The following is a 22,255-nucleotide window of genomic DNA, read 5'->3' as shown; positions in this document are numbered from 1 at the left end:
TCTCTATAAGGCATTTTCCACCCACTCTTTCATTTCTCACCACAGCAGCCTAGGGAAGGAGGCAGTGTTGACTCCCAACTTACAGAGGGGAGGGGGAAACAGGCTGTGAAAGGGGGAAGTGACTTGCCTTGCCAAGGTCACACAACAAGGTCAGTGGCAAAAGTAGGGCTGGAACTTGGAATTTTCCAAACTAGGACTTCAAATGTGGGGGGCCCTTCCCCAGCCTTGGCCAATTCCCAAGCTCCCCCAATAACCTGCCGTCTGGCTAGAGGCCTTGAGCCTCCCTCCTCAGGTCAGCTCTGCCTGGGCTTCCACCCTTCAGCTGCAGGGTCCCAAGGCTGTGTCCTCCACACCCCCTGCCCTCCCCATCAGATGGGAGGGGCAGGAATTCCAGGGCTGGTGGAGTTTCCGACCAGGCAGGAAAAAGAACAAAGGAACTGGGTGGGTGGGGGGGTGGAAGGGATGGCCAGGAGGGTGGCAGGAGTAGAGGGGACATTTCACCATGGAATATGAAGTCAAGAAAGGGAAGAAGGTAGGTGGGAGGTTGGGAGGGACACAGGGAGAGGAATGTCCCCAAAGCTGAGGAAGGGGGCAAACTGGGGTGGGGTGGGGGGTCGGTAGTGAGGGGCATAAGTGGAGCCTTTCTTCTCATTTGGAAGTAACTTCCTTCCCACTCTTGGGCAGCCAGACATTCAGGCTCTAAACTCCCTGTTTCTCCACTCTCAGTGGCCTCTGGCATCCCTAACATGGACAGACAGGGACCTTCCCAGGAAACCTGGCCAGACGGACTTAGTTTGGGAGATTCTCCACACCTGCTTCCCTGGTGTTTCCCGCAGCTCCCTCCTGCAGCCTCTCAGACAGAGGGACAGACAGACACCCAGCAGATCCATTCTCCTGCTCGCCACTGCCCCAGACAGAAGGACCCAGCCAGGGCAATTTTGATAGGAGGTTGCCTACCCAGGCTTGAGTCTCCCACCTGCCCCCCTGCCCCTCCCACCTTTCTACAAGGGCCTATGTAAGGCATCAGCCAGAAGCCATTCCCCGTACCCCCAGATCCTCAACCCTTCTGACTCTGAAGTTTTCTAGTACACTTCTCTGGGTGTCTCATTTGGTTGTCTTTGGAGTTCAGGGAGCCGCTGTGATTTTAACTTCCACCTTACCCCCATTTCCACCCTCCCCTCTACCCCACCCCCACCAGAAACATGTGTCCGGGCTGTTCTAAAAGGTGCTCACAGGAATCACAGAGGGCTCAGAAGGGAGCCAAGACATACGTGCATGTTTTCTCTTAGTTTGTTCTTTTAATAGATATTTATTGAGTGCCTATTATGCACCAGGCATTTCATTTTTTTTTAAAGCAATAAATAATGTAAAATTGCATAGAAGGGCTGGGTGCGGTGGCTCACACCTGCAATTCTAGCACTTTGGGAGGCCGAGGCGGGTGGATCACCTGAGGTCAGGGGTTCGAGACCAGCCAGGCCAACGTGGTGAAACCCTGTCTCTACTAAAAATACAAAAATTAACTGGGCGTGGTGGCACATGTTAATCCCAGCTACTCAGGAGGCTGAGGCTTGAACCTAGGAGGCAGAGGTTGCAGTGAGCCAAGATTGCGCCACTGCACTCCAGCCTGGGTGACAGAGTGAGACTCTGTCTAAAATAAATAAATAAATAAATATATAAAAATTTTAAAAAAAATCATAGGAGGTCCCATACTCAGTGCTGGAGGAGACTGATCAGTTTGAGTCGAGAGCTGATGGGTGGAAGGAAAGTGGGTAGGGAAGAGTGTTTGAGGCAGAGGAACAGCATGTGCAAAAGCCCCACGGTGGGAAGTAACGTAGCAAGCCAGAGGGACTGAAGGAGGACTGTGTAGTGGGGGCCCAGGGGACAAGAGTGAGGCAGATGGGGCTGGACAGGTGGGCAGAGCTGAGCCATTCAGGGCCACCAACAAAAATACTTACCCCTCCCCACCCCTAATACACACACATACGCAAGACAAAGTCCCAGCTCCATAACTGACATTCAGGATATGTTCGTCTCATAATCTAGCCACGGCAGACTGACTGCACACAGCTTCTCCAGGCTCACCCTCATCCAGCCTTTGAGGCATCCAGAATTTTGCACGTGCTGTGCCCTCTGCTTGGCATGCTTTCTCCCAGATAGTTTCTTCTCATTCCTTAAAGTTGCTACATACCCCATCCTGGCTCCATGATATTGGTTCTAACGTAAGCTGAGTACCCATAAGAATCACCTGAGGGCTCATTAAAATGCAGATCACTGGGTCTTACCTCCAGTTTCTGGGCCAATGGGCCTGGGATGGGGTTCAAGAAATTGCATTTCTGGCCAGGCACAGTGACTCACGCCTGTAATCGCAACACTTTGGGAGGCTGAGGCAGGAGAATTGCATGAGCCTAGGAGTTCAAGACCAGACTGGGCAACATAGTAAGACCCCATCTCTTTAAAAAATATATATTAGCTAGGTGTGGTGGTGGTGCATGCCTGTGGTCCCAGCTACTGTGAGGCAGAGGTGGGAGGATCGCTGAGTCAGAAAGAATTTGCAATTCTAATAACCCACAGGTTATGCTGATGGTTGTGGGGCCACACTTTAAGAACCACAGGGTTAGATCCTGGCTACTCAAAGCGTGGTGCACAGACCAGTAGTATCAGCACCAGATGGGAGCTTGGTAGAAATGCAGAGTGTCAGGCTCCAACCCAACCCTACTGAATCAAAACTCCAGGGCAGATAAAGTTGGAAACTCACTAGTCTAGGTCATTTATCACAAGCCCTGGAGGCAAGGATAGCGTCCAGGTCTCCACTGAATCCTCAGCACCCAGCAGAGTCCAGTCATACAGGTGTGGGTAAATGTTTACTGAATGAATGAGTAAATGAACAGATATATTTGTGGACTTGTGTTCTGTTTACCTGAAAAGAATGTGAGCTCCTTGCAGGCAGGGAGGTTGTCTTACTCACATTTGCCTCCTTACACAGTTAAGTAATCACACCACACATTCACTCAGTGGTTTTCAGCTGAGCTGCCTTTTGAAATTACCTAAGAAGGCTTAAAAAATCTTAATGGACTGAGCTCATTAACCCCAATGGCTCACACCTGTAATCCCAGCACTTTGGGAGGCCAAGGCAGGAGAATCATTTGAGCTCAGGAGTTCAAGACCAGCCTAGGCAACACAGTGAGCTCTCATCTCTACTAAAAATTTAAAAAAATTAGCAGGCCATGGTATTACACACCTGTAGTCTCAACTACTTGGAAGGCTGAGGCAGAGGGATTACTTGAACGTAGGAGATCAAGGCTGCAGTGAGCTATGATTGTGCCACTGCACTCCAACCTGGGCAACAGAGGAACACCCTATCTCAAAAAAATTAAAAAATAAAAAATTTTATGCCTGGGTCTCAGTCCCAGAATTTCTTATTCAGTTGGTTGGGAGTGTAACCTGGACATCTGAAGTTTTAGAAGATCCCCTGGTAGTTTGTGTGTGTGTGTGGCAGGGGGTGGGGTTTTGTTTTGTTTCTTTGACAAGGTCTTACTCTGTCACCCAGGCTGGAGTATGGTGTTACAATCACAGCTCACAGCAGCCTCGACATCCCAGGCTCAGGTGATCCTCCCACCTTGGTCTCCCAAGTAGCTGGGATTATAGGTGCATACCACCGCACCCGACTAATTTTTTTTTTTTTTTTTGGTATACTTTTTGTAGAGAGTTTCACCATGTTGTCAAGGCTGGTCTCGAACTCCTGGGCTCCAGCTCTCCTCCCACCTGAGCCTCCCAAAGGGCTAGGATTACAGGCATAAGCCACCACACCTGGCCTTCCCCAGGTAGTTGTAAAGGATAGCCAGGGCTGGGAGCAACTGCTCTAAATGCAGTCTCACACTTGAGCATGTATCAGAAGGACCCGGCAGGCTTGTGAAACCCTAATTGCTGGGCCCTACGCCCAGAGTTTCTAATTTAGTGGGTCTGGGATGGGGCCCGATAATCTGCATTTCTCTCAATTCCTAGGTGGTGCTGCTGGTCCAGGAATCTCATGTTGAGAAATGCTGTTCTAGATGGAACTCAAACTTTCTTTTGAGATTCAGATGGCTGGTCTGGGCTGAGCCCCAGAATTTGCACCTTTAAACTTGATCCAGGCCATTTTTACGCAGGTGCCTCTGGATTCTACTTAAATGTACTTATTAATAATTTCTAACTTTTAGGAAAGCACAGAGAATAGCCTAAGAAATAGCTATGCACCCACCACCACTCCACCACATTGAATCCTAATCTATATTATATATATTTATATATTTTATATATATATATATAATTTTTTTTTTTTTAAGATGGAGTCTTGTTCTGTTGCCCAGGCTGGAGTGCAGTGGCTCGATCTTGGCTCACTGCAACCTCTGCCTCTGCCTCCTGCGTTCAAGTGATTCTCCTGCCTCAGCCTCCCGAGTAGCTGGGATTACAGGCTCCTGGCACAACACCTGACTAATTTTTCTATTTTTAGTAGAGACACAGTTTCACCATGTTGGCCAGGCTAGTCTCCAACTCCTGACCCCAAGTGATCCGCCCGCCTCGGCCTCCCAGAGTTCTGGGATTACAGGTGTGAGTCACCACGCCTGGCCTTGAATCCTAACATTTTTCTGTATTTGCCCCAGCCTAGACTCATTCCTCAAACCTGTTTGGCAGGAGCTACACTGTCACCTGGGTGTTTAGAAAGAAGGTCAATGGATCCAGAATGCCCAAGGTGAACTATTCGTTCCACCACTACTAGCTGGTGACTTTATCAGTTAGTTCCTCTCTAGGGTTTAGTTTCTCCATCTGTAAAATACGACTTACAGAGGTACCCCTTCTGCAGAGTTTTGGTGAGAATTAAATTAGGTAATGTAAGTAAAAGTGAGCATAGTAAGAGCTCAACAAAAGCAGCCACTGTTATCACTCTCATTCCTCCTCTCCTCCCCAGGGCTTTGTATCCCCCATCCGAAGGCTGGTGTTCCCCAAGGCCGGGCGCCGGGCAGCTTGTAGGAGCAGCGTGAGCCGCCGGCCCCTGCACTCAATGCCCCTTTATCCCCCTGACTACCTCATCGACCCCCAGATTCTGCTGTGTGACTACCTGGAGAAAGAGGTCAAGGTGCGTGCAGGATAAGAAGGGGTGGGAAAACCTTGGGGTGAGGAGACCTTCACTTCTCCTTGACACCAAGTTCTGATCAGCCCTATCTCACACAGGCGAAGTTGTGGCTCATGGGAAAGAGGCCTGGGTTCATGTCAGCCTTGCCCGTACCCTCAGCAAGTGACCTCCATCTGCTGAGTCTCCTCAGTGTTCCCATCTCAACATGAGGCTCAAAACCTACCCCCAGGGGAGAGTAGATGGGAGAGTGTTCTGTGCACGGGAAAGTCCTATCTTTTGTCAACTGACATAACACAAAGGGAGACTCACTAAAAGAAAATGATGGTTACTCAGGAATAGGCATTGCAATGGGAATATGCATGCCATAGTAAATCCCGTATTCAGGAGGTAAAGGAAGGCAAATGTTTTTAAAGGAAAAGTGAGGAGGATTACATAATTGTTTTGAGATAATTATCCCTGGCTGCAAGGATCAATAACAAGGATGGCACCACTTCCAAGTTGGATGAGCAGTTGCTGTCCTTGCAGGAATATGTGTGTGTGTGTAAGGTTGTGATGGCCTTTGTGCAAAGTTGTAGTTTTTACAGTCTTTTTGATAGTTCTCGTTATCAGGCGTTCATGCATGAGAATCCCCACTCCTATTTGTCAGGGCTTTTAACACAAGTGACTCCTTTCTGATTGACAACTTTCACATTTCCCATGAGATTTTACTGCAATGACCTTGCTGTTACTCGGACAGTGTCCAGATTAACAGCAAGGCACAAAGAACTTCCACCACTTAGGAGCTGTACTTTTTTTTTTTTGAGACAGAGTCTCATTCTGTCACCCAGGCTGGAATGCAGTGGCATGATCTTGGCTCACTGTAACCTCTGCCTCCCGGGCTCAAACAATTCTCCTGCCTCAGCCTCCTTAATAGCTGGGACTACCAGCACACACCACCACACCCGGCTAATTTTTTTGTATTTTTAATGGAGCTGGGGTTTCACTATGTTGGTCAGGCTGGTCTCAAACCCCTGACCTCAGGTGATCCGCCCACCTTGGCCTCCCAAAGTGCTGGGATTACAGGTGTGAGCCACCACACCTGGCATGAACACCATGAAGAGGCAATGATGGGTCTTCATTTAGCCTAAGAAGATTGATATGGGGGTAGAGTTGTCTGAACTGGCAAACAACAAGCCACCTAGTAAAATCTGAATTTCAGATAAGCGATGAATACATTCTTAGCATAATTATGTCCCAAATATTGCAAGGGACTAAAAATACTAAACAACTTAAAAATTATTGTTGATCAACGGCCAGGCACGGTGGCTCACACCTGTAGTCCCAGCACTTTAGGAGGCCGAGGCAGGTGAATCACGAGGTCAGGAGTTCAAGACCAGCCTGGCCATCTTTTAGTAGAGACAGTGAAACCCGTCTCTACTAAAAACACAAAAAATTAGCTGGGTGTGGTGGTGGGCGCCCGTAATCCCAGCTACGATGGAGGCTGAGGCAGGAGAATCACTTGAACCTGGGAGGCGGAGGCTGCGGTGAGCCGAGATCACACTGCTGCACTCCAGCCCGGGCGGCAGTGCGAGACTCCAGCCCCCGCAGCCCACCAAAAAATTGTTGTTTTCAAGTTCAAATTTAACTGGCATCCTATATTTTATCTGGCAACCCTATATGGAGGGAAAAACTAACATATAAATCTGCTTAAAAATTGAGGACTGAAATTTGATAAAGAATAAAAATAAAAGCTTTGATTGGTGGATTCACCTAGAAGAATACAACTAAAAATAATGTTTTAAAAGTTGGCCAGGCATGGTGGCTCATGCCTATAATCCCAGCACTTTGGGAGGCCGAGGCAGGCTGATTACTTGAGGTCAGGAGTTTGAGGGCAGCCTGGCCAACATAGTGAAACCCCGTCTCTACTAAAAATACAAAAATTAGCTGGACGTGGTGGCACGCGCCTGTAATCCCAGCTACTCAGGAGGCTGAGGCAGGAGAACCGCTTGAACCCGGGAGGCAGAGCTTGCAGTGAGCTGATATCTTGCCATTGCACCCCAGCCTGAGTGACAGTGAGACTCTGTCTCAAAAAAAAGTTAATTATTATATTGAATAACATTTAAGTGTTAACATTAGGATATAAGAGTAAAGGAAAAATTTGTTGATTTAGTGCATCATTTTTCCTGACAAAATGATGTACTAATTCGATCCAACATTCTTCCCTTTCCATTTGACTTCTGCAACAAGACCATAAGGAAGGCAAGTGATTTGCAATTCCTTTGACAATGATGCTTGGGGTAGAGAGAGCCACTCAGGCCAGAGGAAATTTACAGGTGGTCAGTTCTTTCAAGCTATTATAATAAGTTTTGCTTCCCTATGGAATCTTATAGCTAGATGACTATGTGTTAAGGCAATATAAGCCAGCACTTGAGAGTGTGGGCTCTGGCATGTGGATCCCAGTTTGATCCTCTCTAGCTATCTAATCCTGGGCAAGTTGTTTAGTTAGCCACACCCTGCCTTGGTTTTTCTCATCCTTAAAGCAAGGGTGAATGAGTGAATATATATAGAGCGCTCAGAACTGTGCCTAGCTTCTATTAAGGGCTCAGTAAAAGTTATTATCAGGTTATATTAATTCATGTATTTCTATCTCAATCTATCCGCACTGCATCAATGAGAAGGCCAGAGTTCTTCAAGGTTTCAGGGTGACATCTCTGTGCCCTTCTCTCACCCCGATTTCCATCCAGTTCCTGGGCCACCTTACCTGGGTGACTTCCTCACTGAACCCCTCCAGTCGGGACGAGCTCCTGCAGCTGCTAGACACCGCCAGGGTGAGACTCTGGGGAGGGAGGAGGGCAGGATCTCGCCCCCTTCTCCCTCTTCTACCTGCGGACCTCGGGAACTCGAGATCTGCCCCTCCCTGCAGCAGCTGAAGGAGCTGCCGCTGAAGACCACGGCGGAGCAGGACAGCATCCTGAGCCTGTCTGCCCGCTGCCTGCTGCTCACCTGGCGCGACAATGAAGAGCTCATCCTGCGAATCCCTACGCACGAGATCGCCGCCGCCTCCTACCTGCAGGACGACGCGCTGCACCTGCTAGTGCTCAAGACCGGTGCGGCGGGAGGGGCCGGGGGCGGGGCAGGGGCAGGAGGTGTACGGGTAGAGAAGGAGAGGGACCTGCGGCGGGGGCGGAGGAGATGGAAAAGGTCTGACCATACTACCCTGAGACTAGGGGCAGGCCGAAGAGGCTCTGGGAAAGCAGACAGGGCCTGAGGTTGAGGATGAAGGTGGGTGGCCTGAGCCACTACACTGAGGCCAGGTGGTGGAGCACGGAGAGGGTAGAGAAGCCCAAGACCTAGGCCAGGGCTGGATCCGCAGTTACCAGCCGGCTCTGAGGCTAAAGTGGACCCTTGGGCTGGGGGCGGGGCCTGAGTCCGGGGGCGGGGCTGGGGAGAGGCGGGAAGTCAGAATCCAAGGGGGCGGTCCCTGAAACCCGGGACTGGGTCCTCAGTTAAGGCTCCCTCGGGAGGGGACAGCTTGACCACCACCCTCTGTTCAGAGGGCAGGTCTGAGGCCAGGGGCGCAGGCGTCGTGGGGAGCGTGGAAGCCACCTGGCCACACCACCCAGAAGCCAGGGGTGGAGACTGAGGCCGGGGGCGGGCCAGAAAGTGTGGAAGCGGAGTGGGCGGGGAATCGCTGCGCTACTTTAAAGCCGCGGGCGAAGCGGCGGTGGAACCCCAGAGCCGCGAGGTCAGGTGGCCAGCCGGCCTCAGGAGGGGGTCTCTGAGTCCCGATCTCCGCGGCTGACGGTCCCCCGGACTCTCCTAGGTCTGGGCGTGGACCCGGTGCCTGCCGGCGTGGACGCCAGCCCAGGCGGCGCAGGACGCGACCCCGGCCAGCCAGGTGCGGCTCCCGAGAAGCGGCGGGTGGGCACCGCGGAGCGGCGCCACACCATCTGCAGCCTGGACTGGCGGATGGGGTGGGGTGGGGGCGCCGCGGAGGCCCGGGCCGGGGGAGGCGGCGGCGGCAGCCTGGAGCGCCAGCGCGCCGGGGCGCGGGCGGCGGGTAGCTGGGAGCGACGGCAGACGTTCAGCGGCAGCTGGGAGCGGCGGCACGGAGGCGGCGGCGGCGGCGGCGCGGGGAAGCCGGGCGGCAGCTGGGAGCGGAGGCAGGCGGGCAGCGGCGGTGGCAGCTGGGAGCGGCGCCACCCCGGCCCCAACCCGCTCGACCCGCAGGACCCCAGCCCTGACGCCTACTGCAACCTGGTCATCCTGGCTGTAGCCAACAGGGTGAGCCCGAGAGCAGCCTGCGCCCAATGCCCGGCTTCGGGAACGCTGCTTCCCCTCCAACCTTGCCCCCGCCCCACCCACCAGGTTCCTAGGATCTGCCCCTGCCTTCTCCCTGCACCTGCCCCACCTAATGGCTCCTAAACTCCGGACCTGGACACCTCCAGGGCATCTCCCCTTGACTCCCTCCATGGGATGAACTCTCAAAATGGCCAAAACAAACTAGATCTAACCTCCAGCCCGTTCCTTCTCCAACGTTGTCGGTGTTGGCCCCACCGCAGTAACATTCACGAGGACACTAATCACCAGCGTGAATCGAGGGCCAGCTCATGCCAGACACAGGGCTGCATCAACTCATTTAATTCTCACAGCAACCTCTGGAGGCAAATATTACAACTTTTGTATTCCCATTCTATAGAGAAGGAAACCGAGATCCATAGGTGAAGTAACATAGGCAAGGTCACACAGGAAGCACGTGGTGGTTTTAAGATTCAAATCCAGGAAGTTCAGAGCCAGTACTCTTGGTAACTAAGATGGTCACCCAAGGCAGAAGCCTTCCTGCCATTCTTCCTTCCCCCTCCGTCTTCCCCTCTGCCTCCCCCATCCTCTTCATTCACCCTTGCTTTTATTCATCCGACCATGTTTCTTGAGTGCCAGCTCTGGGCTAGGCAATGGGCTAGGTGCTATGGATACAGACGTGAAAAAGACATCTGGTGTCCACCCTTAGGGAGCTCACAGTCGAGCAGACACCTTCAAGTTCTGAGCATTCTAAGCTTTTCCTCTGATCTTGGACCACCAGATCCCTCTGTATAAAAATAGTGGTGAACGAAACAGACATAGTTCCTGTCTAGATGGTGAGGCAGATAATAACCAGTAAACTCAGACACCACAGCTGTCTCTCTCCCCTTGAAACACTTCCTCACTTGGCTTCCAGCTCTCTACCTTCTCCAGGCTTTTCTCCTACCAAGCTGGTTCCTCCTCTTCTCCAGAAGTTGGAGTGCCCCAGACTTTGTCCTTGATCTTCTTCCCTCCTCCATCTATCCTTCATCTACCCATTTCTAGGTGATCTGCATCTGAAGGTCTAACGACTGTTTCAAACCCAACACATCCAAAGCTGAGATCCAACCTACTCCCCCAAACCTGCCACTCCCTTGGTTTCCCTGTCACAATTAATAGCAGCTGTGTCCTTTCATTGGTCAGGCCAAAACCTTGCTGTGGGCCTTGGCTGGCTCTCGTGCTCTCTTTCTCACACACACCCCATATCCACTCTGTCAATAAATCCTGTTGGCTCTTATTTTTAAAACATAACCAAGCCTGTAATCCCAGCATTTTGGGAGGCCGAAGCGGGTGGATCACCTGAGTTGAGGAGTTAAGACCAGCCTGGCCAACATGGTGAAACCCCGTCTCTACAAAAAATACAAAAATTAGCCAGGCATAGTGGTGGGTGCCTGTAATCTCAGCTACTCGGGAGGCTGAAGCACGAGAATCACTTGAACCCAGGAGGTAGAGGTTGCAGTGAGCCAAGACCACGCCACTGCACTCCAGCCTGAGCAATAGAGCAAGACTCCATCTCAAAACAAAACAAAACCAAAAAAACATCAAAATCCATTTACTTCTCCCCACCCTCCCCCTGTACCCACCCAGGTCCATGCCCCATTTTATCTCACCTGAATTATGTGGTCACCCTCTGACTGGTTCAGCCCTTGCTGACAGTCTCTTCCCCCACAGAGTGGTCCCGTTACCATGAAAGTCACATCATGTCACTACTCCACATCTTCCAGTGGCTTCCCATTTCACTCCAAGTAAAAGCTAACATCCTTACAATTGCTTACAAGGCCATTTGTACTCCAGCCACCATGCCCACTTCCTCTGTGGCTGGAAATAGGATTCCAGACAAAGCCAACAATCATCCCACTGGACTGTGAGGGCTTTGGGGAACTGAACCTGGGCCAGTGTCGGCCACATAATAGGACTAAGTTAGAATTTGTGGAGTGAGTAAATAAGTGTAATCCCAATACTTTGGGAGGCTGAGGCAGGCAGATCACTAGAGCCCAGGAGTTCCAGACCAGCCTGGGCAACATGGCAAAACCCCATCTCTACTAAAAATACAAAAAATTATCTGGGCATGGCGGTGTGTGCCTGTCATGCAGCTACTCAGGAGGCTGGGGTGGGAGGATCACCTGAGCTCAGCAGGTTGAGGCTGCAGTGAGCCATGATTGTGCCACTGGGCAACCGGAGTGTGACTCTATCTAAAAAAAAAAGTTGCTTTCCAGGGTTGTCTGAGCATCTGGCTTCTTATCTGAGTCATCCTGGTCCCAAGAAGGATATAGGAATTAGAGTAAAAAACAACTTGGGTGCTGGTACTAATGCCATGAACCTGCTGTGTGAGCCTAGGCAAGGCACTTAACCACTCTAAGTCTCAGCATCTTTGATTATAAAATAAGGATCCTCTTTGTCTATTTTGTAGGTTTATGGTAAGGATCACCTGGTTTAATTATTAGGACACACCTGCTATCCCAAAATGCCTATCCCGAGTTACATTTTAGTTTATTCTTTGGGCTCTTTTATTTCTATTTTTTTGTGTCCAACCATCCATTGTCTTGGGCCTTTTTAGAGACACAACATAGAGAAAAGTTTCATGAAGACAGTCTCTTCATCAATTACTGGTTTTCTATGTGTCTTGCTTAAGGCATAAAGAGGTAAATTCAAGAGCTAAATTCCTATTCACATTTGCAGTCTCAAAAAAGTTTTACCCAAGAACTTAAACTCCTTCTTTCTATCTGAGACTGAATTTTATTTATCCTGCTTCCATTTTCACACTGAATGCTAGGAAGCTCATATCTAAATATGGCTTCCAGTATTAGTAACTATATTGAGCCTAAAATTTTGATACATTTAATCATCCCTTCTCCTACTAGGTATTAGGAGAACAGGATTCTAATCCTGACTAATCACTTCCCCTCACTGGGCCTCAGTTTCCATACCTATACATTAAACTAAATTAGGACTTATCTTAGAAGGGCTTCAGGAAGGCTGATGAATCCTCCACAAATCTGGGGTACATTTTTCATGGCACAAGAGTTAGAGTTGTCACTGAATTCTATAAAGGGGTTCTAAGATCCAGAGAGTAGCCATAGAATTTTGATGGAAAAAGTCTTGAAAGCCAATTTAAAGGGCTCTATAGGTGTGTATCTTTGTGTGCATCTTCACACTGTGTTTTAGGAAGCAGGGTAACATCTTGGTCATTGGTGAGGACCTGAGCTCTCTCTCCTCCTCCCTCGGCCAGGACGCTGCAGAGGAGTCCTGTGCACTCATCTGTCAGGTCTTCCAGATCATCTACGGGGACCAGAGTATTGAGTGTGTGGACCGGGCTGGCTACCACTACACATCCACACCTGAACGGCCATGGCTCTGCAGCCGCAGTGAGTACCAGAACTCCTGTTCTCCCCTCCTGTGAAACATCCCAAAAAGGCCAGGGGAGGGAAGATGTCCCAGGACTTGGGGCTGATGAAGGTATTTAGGGTTCCTGATCCCTGCCATAATTACAGTGTACCCCACAATTGTAGGTGAAATGTCAATTTTCTTTTTTTCTTTTTCTTTTCTTTTTTTTTTTTTTTTGAGACAGAGTCTCCCTCTGTTGTGCAGGCTGGAGTACAGTGACGCCATCTCGGCTCACTGCAACCTCCACCTCCTGGGTTCAAGCAATTCTCTGCCTCAGCCTCCCAGGTAGCTGGGATTACAGGCATGTGCCACCATACCCAGCGAATTTTTTTTTTTTGTATTTTTATTAGAGACGGGGGTTTCACCATCTTGACCAGGCTGGTCTTGAACTCCTGACCTCATGATCCACCCGCCTCAGCCTCCCAAAGTGCCGGGATTACAGGCGTGAGCCACTGCACCCAGCCATCAGTTTTCATGATGATCTCAAACTTAGCTTCTTCAAAGATGTTTGGATTGTCAAATTCAGAACAAGCCCCCTAGAGCTGAACTCTTCTCTCTCCCTTTTGTTTTTGTGTCCCTGTATTGCAGCAAACTAAGCACATGTATTGTCTGCTTACTGAGCCATTGGTCCCACCAGGACCCTAACGCAAAATCAAGATTTCCAGATGGGTCCTTGGATGCACTCAAGGACTAGAAGGAGAATGAGACTAATAGAGACATTTGTTGAGCACCAGTTGTGTGCCAAGCACTGTACCAATGTGCCATGTCCTCATAGCAACCTTGCCTGTCCTCTTTGTCACTGTATCCCCTGTGCCTGGCACGAGACTGGGTACATCAGATACTCACGAAATATTTTTTCTGAATGGATGAAAGAACTCTCTGAGACCTTAGGATTCCCATTTTTTTGTTTGTTTGTTTGGTTTTTGTTGTTGTTGTTTGTTTGTTTGAGATGGAGTCTCACTGTCGCCTGAGCTGGAGTGCAGTGGTGGGATCTCGGTTCACTGCAACCTCTGCCTCCCCGTTCAAGCGATTCTCCTGCTTCAGCCTCCTGAGTAGCTGGAACTACAGGCGTGTGCCACTACGCCCAGCTAATTTTTGTATTTTTAGTAGAGATGGGGTTTCACCATGTTAGTTGGCCAGTGTGGTCTTGATTTCTTGACCTCGTGATCTGCCTGCCTCAGCCTCCCAAAGTGCTGGGATTACAGGTGTGAGCCACCGCGCCTGGCCAGGATTCCAGTTTTACAGATGAGGACATTAAGGCTCAGATTAGTCACTAAATTACTCAAGGTCACATAGCTGGTAAGTGGCAGAGTCAGGATTCAAACCCAGGTCTGTCTGATTCTGAAGCTTCTATAAGCAACAACCTTACTCCCCATGCTGCCCTCAGGCCAGTGGGTGAATTCCCCCAGCCATTGTCTCCCGCAGCATGGTACCAGCAACAGAGTTCTCATTCTTTTCTTCCGAAGACCCTCGCATCTGTGGGAGCTGTGCTTGTTGGGAAGCTGGGTTAGTTCAACTCTCACAAGGATGATAAGCAAATAAGTGAGATAATTCAACAAATATTTCAACAAATTCATTCATTTAGCAAATATTTATTGAGCATCTAGTAGGTCAGATCCAGTGCTAATCAGTAGGTTATTCTGGTGAGCAAAACCAGAGGTGGCCCTGTTTTCATGAAGTTTACTCAGTAGAGGCAGGCTGACAGTGCTTAAATAAGTACACAAATAAATACACAACCACAGGCTGGGCATGGTGGCTCACACCTGTAATCCCAACACTTTGGGAGGCCAAGGCAGGTGGATCACCTGAGGTCAGGAGTTCGAGACTAGTCTGGCCAACATGGTGAAAACCCATTTCTACTAAAAATACAAAAATTAGCTGGGCATGGTAGCAGGCACCTGTAATCCCAGCTACTCGGGAGGCTGAGGCAGGAGAATCGATCGAACCTGGGAGGTGGAGGTTGTAGTGAACAGAGATCGTACCACTGCACTCCACCTGGGCGACAAGAGCGAAACTCTGTCTCAAAATAAATAAATAAATAAATAAATAACCACAGACTGTGCTGGGAGAATGTATAATGAGGAACTGGCCCCACATGGAGGATAAGGAAGAGACACTGATCAGAGATCAGAAAGGGTAGGGCTAATAACCAGCTAAATGAGACAACAGGACTAGGAAGAGTGCAAGCTCTCCGTACTTGGTGTTTCTTTGCTCTGAAGGTTTTCAGATCCTTCCCCTTCACAAATTTCTTTCTCTCTTTCTTCTTCTTTCTTTCTTTCTCTTTCCTCTTTTCTTTCTTTCTTTTTTCTTTCTTTTCTTTCTTTCTTTTCTTTTCCTTCCCCTTTCTCTTTCTTTCTTTCTTTCCTTTCTTTTTTCATTTCCTTTCCTCTTTCTTCTTTCTTTCTTTCTTTCTTTCTTTTCTTTCTTCCTTCCTTCCTTGATTCCTTCCTTTCCTTTCCTCTTTCTTTCTTTCTTTTTCTCTTTCTTTTCTTTTCTTTTCTTTATTTATTTTTTTTCAGGGTCCAGCTCTGTCACCCAGCCTGGACTGTAGTGGTACAATCACGGCTCTCTGCAGCCTCGACCTCCCAGGCCCAAGCAGTCCTCCTATGTCAGCCTCTCAAGTAGCCGGGACCACAGGCATGCACCACCGCACCCAGCTAATTTTTTTGTTGTTGTAGAAATAGGGTCGCTCTATGTTGTCCAGGCTGGTCTTGAACTCCTGGGCTCAAGCAGTCCTCCTGCCTTGGCCTCCCAAAGTGCTGGGATTACAGGCATGAGCCACAAATTTTTTTTCTTTTTTTTTTGTCTTGCCTGAAACACACAGTTTACAAAATATTCCCTCACATGTTTCCTCATCTGCTGTTCCCAAAGCCCCCATGAGGTAGGCGGGGGGTGGTATTGTCCCCATGTCGGGGAAGTTGAGGATCAGGAGAGGGGAGGGGAGTTCCCCAGGGTCTGCTGTGTGTTGGTGTCAGGGGCAGGACTAGACTTCAGGCTGAGACTGAGGGTGGGGCCTCAGGGAGCAGGGGATGCTGATCCCTGCTTTGCTGCCTCTGACAGTCCCTCTGTCTGCTGGTCCCAGGTGAGAGCTGCCACACAGATGGGACGTATGCCTATGACGCTGACTTCAGCTGCTGCAGCTCCTTGTGAGTACAGCCCCTGTCAGGGACTCCACCCTGCTCCCCTACCCCTGTACAAACAGGGTGACTAGAGAGGGTAGGAGAAGGTGACCCAACCTTGATGTGTGCTGAGACACTGGGCACCAAGAGGGGGAGGTAAACTGAGCTCCCTGACTCTGGAAACTCACAGGATCCAGACCCTTGAGAGACCCAGGAGACACCAGAACTCAGATGTGGGTCCACACAGGCCTGTGGTTCTCTCCCAGTCATCCAGGCACAGTGGTCTGCAGAAACCAAAACCATAGCTTAATTTTGGTTCCATGTGATAGAAAACTCCCAAAAAGAGTATCTTAAACAAGATAGAACTTTTTTTTCTTATCTTTGACATAAAATAGAGCAGCAATTCAACATTTCATGGTTGCTAGGAGTTCAGGCTTCTCTTTTCCTTCCCTACCCTCTTCAGGACTTGCAGCCATCCTCAAGGTCACCTCATGGACTGAGATGGTGGTTGTAGCTCCAGCCATCACAGTAGCATGCTAAGGGGCCTCTTTAAAAAGTTTTGCCAGATTCCCACCTGATGACTTCTGCTTATATCTCATAGGCCAGAAGTTGGTCACGTAGCCATCACTAGCTACAAGAAAAGCTGGAAAATTTAGGATTAAAAAAATATATTTCAGGCTAGATGCAGTGGCTCACACCTGTAATCCCAACAGTTTGGAAGGCTGAGGCAAGTGGATCGCTTGAGCCCGGGAGTTCTAAACCATCCCGGGCAACATGGTGAAACCCCATCTCCACCAAAAATACAAAAATTAGCCAGGTATGGTGACGCACACCTGTGGTCCCAGCTACTTGGGAGGCTGAGGCAGGAGAATGGCATGAACCCAGGAGGCAGAGCTTACAGTGAGCTGAGATTGCACCACTGCACTCCAGCCTGGGCAACAGAGCGAGACTCTGTCTCAAAAAAAAAAAAAAAAAATATTCAGGCCAGTCGCGGTGGCTCACGCCTGTAATCCCAACACTTTGGGAGAGCAAGGCAGGAGGACCACCGGAGCCCACAAATTTGAGGCCAGTCTGGGCAACATAGGGAGACCCTGTCTCTATTTAAATAAATAAATAAACAAATAAATAAAATTTTCAACAATTCAGTTGGGAACATTACCCAGGGTTCTGTTTAGGGTGACCAGCTGTCACAGTTTGCTCAGGAATGAGGGGTTCCCCAGGATATGAGATTTTCAGTGCTAAAACCAAGAAAGTCCTGGGTTACTGGTTGATCACCTAGTCATGTTACTAAGGGCTTCAGTTTGGCATGTAGCAGTCTCTGCCAGTGATATACGCCTTACTGTTTTTTTCCTTTTTAGTGGCAACAGATTTGCCTTCCTCATACTGTATGCCCTTAGGCCAGTCTTTAAACAACCAGATATCTACTGAAGAGATAAAATAGTGATAATGGCGTTTGAACTTTGAGCTTGCTCTGTACTAAGTGCTGTTCTATAAAGCACTTTATTTTTTCATCAACATAGTAACATTACAGCAGCTACTGTTTATTGCTTATAGCCCATAATTCTAAGTGTTCTGCAAATATTAACTCCTCTAATTCTCATGATGACACTAATTATTATTATCCCATTTTACAGATGGAAAAATTGAGAAACAGAGAAATTAAGTTTAGTTTTCCCAAGGTCAAGCACCTAGTAAGTTGTAGTCTCGGATTTGAACAGAACAAGGCTGGCTCCAGAATCCAGTCCTTTAACCACAGAGCTACACTGCTTCTTTGTAGGTAATAATGGAGGATGGTTCTGGAGCAATTTAGAGACAAGCAGGCAGGAGCACAAGGTTGAGTTTTTATTAAGCAATATTTCTTGAGTACCTTCTCTGTGCCAGGCACTGTGCTGTGTGCTGGGGATACAGATGGACACAATACAGAGGGCAAAACCTGGGCCTGGCACATAGTAGGTGTTCAACAAATGAAGAAAACCAAAGTCCCTGCTCTTGTCAAGTTTACAATCTAGCATGGGAGGCAATGAAATCACAATTTAACAGTAACAATCATTAATGGTAATAAGTACTAAAGGAAGGCTCAGGGTGCTATAAGAGAGGCTGAGGGGGACCGCAACTCAGCTGGAGAGTCCGGAGGGCCTCTCAGAGGTGATGGCACATGAACTGAGGCCTGGAGGATGAAAGGGGGAAGAGTGTTGCAGGTAGAGGGAACAGCAAACGTAAGAATCCTGAACTAACCAGGCGTGGTGGCTCATGCCTGTAATCTCAGCATTTTGGGAGGCTGAGGTTGGCAGATTGCTTGAGGTGAGGCGTTCGAGAGCAGCCCGGACAACATGGTGAAACCCTGTCTCTACTAAAAATACAAAAATTGGCTGGGTGGCACATGCTTGTAGTCCCAGCTACTCAGGAGGCTGAGGCATGAAAATTGCTTGAACCCAGGAGGCGGAGGCTGCAGTGAGCCAAGATTGCACCACTGTACTCCAGCCTCAGTGACAGAGCAAGAATCTGTCTCAAAAAAAAAATAATAATAATTCTGAACAGGATAGAGCTTAGTGGGTTTGAGGAGCAGCAGGTGGCCACTGTGGCTGTGGCAAATGGTGTGAGGGAAAGAGTGGTCAGAGAGGATGCTTGGGGGTACCTGGAAAGGCCATGCGTGTCGCAGGTAGGCCATGGACTGAGGGAGCATGTTTGACAGAGGTTCTAACCCAACCTAGGGGAATTAGGGAACACTCTCCTGAGGAGATGACATTTAAGATCACGGGATGAGTAAGAGTTAGCTGAGCAAAAGGGAGGGGAAAGGAGGCAATCCAGGCAGAGGGAACAGCAGGTGCAAACACCCAGAGGTGAGGAGATAGTAGAGGAAGAAGGAGAAGGGGGGTGGGGGGTGGGGGGTGCGAAGCACAAAGAGCAAAGGCAAAGGCAAGCACAGTGAGAGATGAGACTTGAGAGGTGCCAGGGGCCAGCGTGTGTGAGGCCTTGCAGGCCAGCATGCAGTCTAGGATGAGGCCTCCTACCTTCAGCCTGCCTGAGGGCGAGGAGCTGGAGGGAGGCGAGTGAAGGCCCTTCTTCCCGTGCCTGCAGCAATGGCTCCCAGGACACCTTTGAAGCATGTTACAGCGGCACGTCCACACCTTCTTTCCACGGCTCCCACTGCAGCAGCAGCGACCACAGCGGTCTGGGCTTGGAGCAGTTACAGGATTACATGGTCACGGTGAGCTGGGGCCGGTGGTGGGAATGGCACAAGCAAAAAGCCTGGAGGCTGGAGTAAACATTTTGGGAATTGCACATTGCCCTGGACATAACCTAAGCAGAAGACATCAGAGGTCAGAGCAGGAGATGAGGTTAGGAGAGTAAACTGAGGCCAGCTTGTGAAAGGCCTTAACTAAAGTCAGCTGGCATTAACTGAGTGCCTGCTGTATACCAGGCACCATTCTAAGCACCTTTCATGCATTATTTCTTTTAATCTTTTCAACAACCCCAAGAAGAAAATGCCATCATTATCCTCACTTTGCAGATGAGAAAAGCAAGCCTCATGGAGGTTGTCATCTACCCAAGATCACAGAGCTGATCCAGTGAAGGGGTCAAGATTTGCACTCAGGCAGCTTGAGTCCATATCCTATTCTTAAATGCAGCCTAAGGGATCTAGATGTCCTCTGAGTAGCCCATGGGAACGTTTTCAGAGGAGAGCTGGGCCAAACATGCCCTTAGGGAAGGCTCTGGGCCTTTCAGGCAGGGGTTGGGTGGCGCTGCTTCCTGGGATTGATCTCAAATGGTGTCCCCCACATAGTTGCGGAGTAAGCTGGGGCCCCTCGAGATCCAGCAGTTTGCGATGCTGCTGCGGGAGTACCGGCTGGGGCTGCCCATCCAGGACTATTGCACAGGCCTGCTGAAGCTCTACGGAGACCGGCGCAAGTTCCTCCTCCTTGGTGAGCTCCCGCTGTACCCCCAGAGGTCAGCTAGAGCCCCTGCTTGGCCCATGCCATCCCAGTCAGGCACCAGGCTGCAAATGTTTTCTCCTTATCTTTCAGCCTCTGATGAAACCCAGATCATGAGATTCGCAGGGCAGATGAGAAGCCCAAGGTGCAGAGTAGGGAAAGGACTTGTCAGAGCTGGGAGACACTGTTGATAAGAAGAACTAAGCAGTGGTGTGGCCATTTCATCTTCACAGCAAAGCTGGGAGAGGGACTGATTCTTCCCATCTTACCCCATGCGGAAGCTGAGGCTCAGAAAGGCTAAGGAACATGTCCAAGGTCACGTAGCTAGTAAGGAGGGCTAATAATAACAAGAGGAATAATACAAATAAGCTGACATGTACTTGGCAGTTACCCTGTGCCAAGCATCATCTCATTGAATGCCCCCAGTTCTGAGAAGTAGATGCCATTATTGGTCCCCATTTTGCAGGTGAGGAAACTGAGACTCAGAGTTACAAAGTAAAGGACTGAGGTCACATAGCTAGTAAGTAGGAATGGGAATAAAACAAACTGTTTACGGGGCGCTCAGTATGTGCTGAGTACCTTGTTATTTAATCCTCACATCCCTACCCAGAGAACAGGTGCAATTATCTCAGTTTTACAGGTGAGGAAAATGAGGTTCAACATAATTAATCAATGGGAATATAATGATGGTACTAATAATAACAACAAAAATAGGCCTGGCAAGGTGGCTCACACCTGTAATCCCAGCACTTTGGGAGGCTGAAGCTGGCGGATCACCTGAGGTCAGGAGTTCAAGACCAGCCTGGCCAACATGAAACCCTGTCTCTACTAAAAATACAAAAATTAGCAGGGCGTGGTGGCGTGCGCCTGTAATCCCAGCTACTTGGGAGGCTGAGGCATGAGAATGCTTGAACCTGGGAGGCGGAGGCTATAATAATAATAAAAGTACAGTAATCTAGTATGTAGTGAGCATTCACTGTGTGCTGAGTTTGCTGGCTCAGAGAGTTAAGAACCTTGGGCAAGGCCACACAGCCAGTGAGTGACAGCAGGGATTTGCACCCAGATCTGCAGAGAGGACGCTTCCCCTGTGGGAGGGAAAGGGGACGTGCCCTGGGGACTCACCACGCCCCTCGGCTCGCAGGGATGCGGCCCTTCATCCCGGACCAGGACATTGGCTACTTCGAGGGCTTCCTGGAGGGCGTGGGCATCCGCGAGGGCGGCATCCTCACTGACAGCTTCGGCCGCATCAAGCGCAGCATGAGCTCCACGTCGGCCTCCGCAGTGCGCAGCTACGATGGCGCGGCGCAGCGGCCCGAGGCACAGGCCTTCCACCGGCTGCTGGCTGACATCACGCACGACATCGAGGCGCTGGCCCCCGATGACGATGACAACGACGACGAGGATGAGCCCCGGGGCTCCAGGGGCGGGAGCGACGCCGCCGAAGACAACTACCTGTAGCCACCGCCCCTGCGGACGGCGTGACCCCGCAGCCCACCTCTGAGTCTCGGCTTTGCTTCGGGGACCCTATCCCCAGGGCCCCCCCAGCACACCTGGAGGGGGCGTCTTCACTCCAGGGTCCCGCTCCCTGCCCTTGGGGCCCAAGGCCATGCAGTACCGAGACTGTCCTGCAGGGGGAAAGCGAAGCCGGGCCCTAAAGTCTGGGGCAGTCACCTGGGGCTCACGGGCCGCTCTGCCGGGCTGGGGCTGGGCAGCGATCCTGCTCTGTCCCAGAAGCCCAGAGGGATCAGCCCCAGAACACACCCTCCTCCCCGGGACGCCGCAGCTTTCTGGAGGCTGAGGAAGGCATGAAGAGTGGGCTCCACCTGCTGGCAGATTGAGAAAAGAATTTCCAGAACTCGGTCCTATTTTACAGATTGAGAAACTATGGTTCAAGAAGAGGGGAAGGGGCTTGAGGGAATCTCCTGATTCTCCTTACATGACCTCAAACTGACCATACTAAATAGTGTAGAAGGTATTTTTAAGGCTCTAAATGTCAGGGTCTCCCGTTCCCTGATGCCTGACTTGTACAGTCAGTGTGGAGTAGACGGTTTCCTCCACCCAGGGTTGACTCGAGGGTGATCTGGGTCCCATTCTGGCCTTAAGACCCCAAACAAGGGTTTGTTCAGCTGCAGGATCTGCAGCCTCTATCTGGTTAGTGTCGTAACCTCTGTGTGCCTCCCGTTTCCCCATCTGTCCAGTGAGCTCAGCCCCCATCCACCTAACAGGGTGGCCATGCCATAGGGATTACTGAGGGTTAAGACCTTAGACCTGGGTCTAGCACACGATAAGTGCTCAATAAATGTTGTTCCTTTCCACATCAAACATTTTCTGACTCAATTCACCTTTCTTGACTGGTAATAAGCAAAAGATGCCTGGGTGCATCCTACCCCAAC

The 22,255-nt window shown here is 50.0% G+C and overlaps 1 protein-coding gene across 3 annotated transcripts; it reads left to right on the top strand.

The window, feature by feature from the left end:
• The first annotated feature begins 463 nt into the window (after positions 1–463).
• On the top strand, positions 464–22,184 carry CCM2L (CCM2 like scaffold protein). 3 transcript variants are annotated; one of them, XM_030825399.1, is made up of 10 exons: positions 464–532; positions 4,946–5,113; positions 7,834–7,917; positions 8,013–8,196; positions 8,913–9,373; positions 12,657–12,792; positions 15,894–15,957; positions 19,009–19,138; positions 19,715–19,853; positions 21,004–22,184. In XM_030825399.1, the coding sequence occupies exons 1-10, from the start codon at positions 503–505 to the stop codon at positions 21,318–21,320; spliced, it is 1,713 nt and encodes a 570-aa protein (XP_030681259.1). In that variant the 5' UTR covers positions 464–502; the 3' UTR covers positions 21,321–22,184. The 3 variants fall into 3 exon arrangements, with proteins under 3 accessions (XP_030681259.1, XP_030681261.1, XP_030681260.1); XM_030825401.1 differs by lacking the exon at positions 15,894–15,957; XM_030825400.1 differs by lacking the exon at positions 19,715–19,853.
• The last annotated feature ends 71 nt before the right edge of the window (positions 22,185–22,255 follow it).

The sequence above is a fragment of the Nomascus leucogenys genome, chromosome 13, assembly GCF_006542625.1.
Source record: "Nomascus leucogenys isolate Asia chromosome 13, Asia_NLE_v1, whole genome shotgun sequence".
NCBI lineage: Eukaryota > Metazoa > Chordata > Mammalia > Primates > Hylobatidae > Nomascus > Nomascus leucogenys.
Note: the sequence above shows the minus strand (reverse complement) of the source record. Positions and strands in the feature narration are given on the sequence as shown.

Excerpts from the sequence above, each read along its gene's own strand:
- CCM2L (XM_030825399.1), top strand. The coding sequence starts at position 503 with ATGGAATATGAAGTCAAGAAAGGGAAGAAG. Across the intron at positions 7,918-8,012 it reads AGCTGCTAGACACCGCCAGG|CAGCTGAAGGAGCTGCCGCT; the intron begins GTGAGACTCTGG and ends CCCTCCCTGCAG. Across the intron at positions 12,793-15,893 it reads GCCATGGCTCTGCAGCCGCA|GTGAGAGCTGCCACACAGAT; the intron begins GTGAGTACCAGA and ends TGCTGGTCCCAG.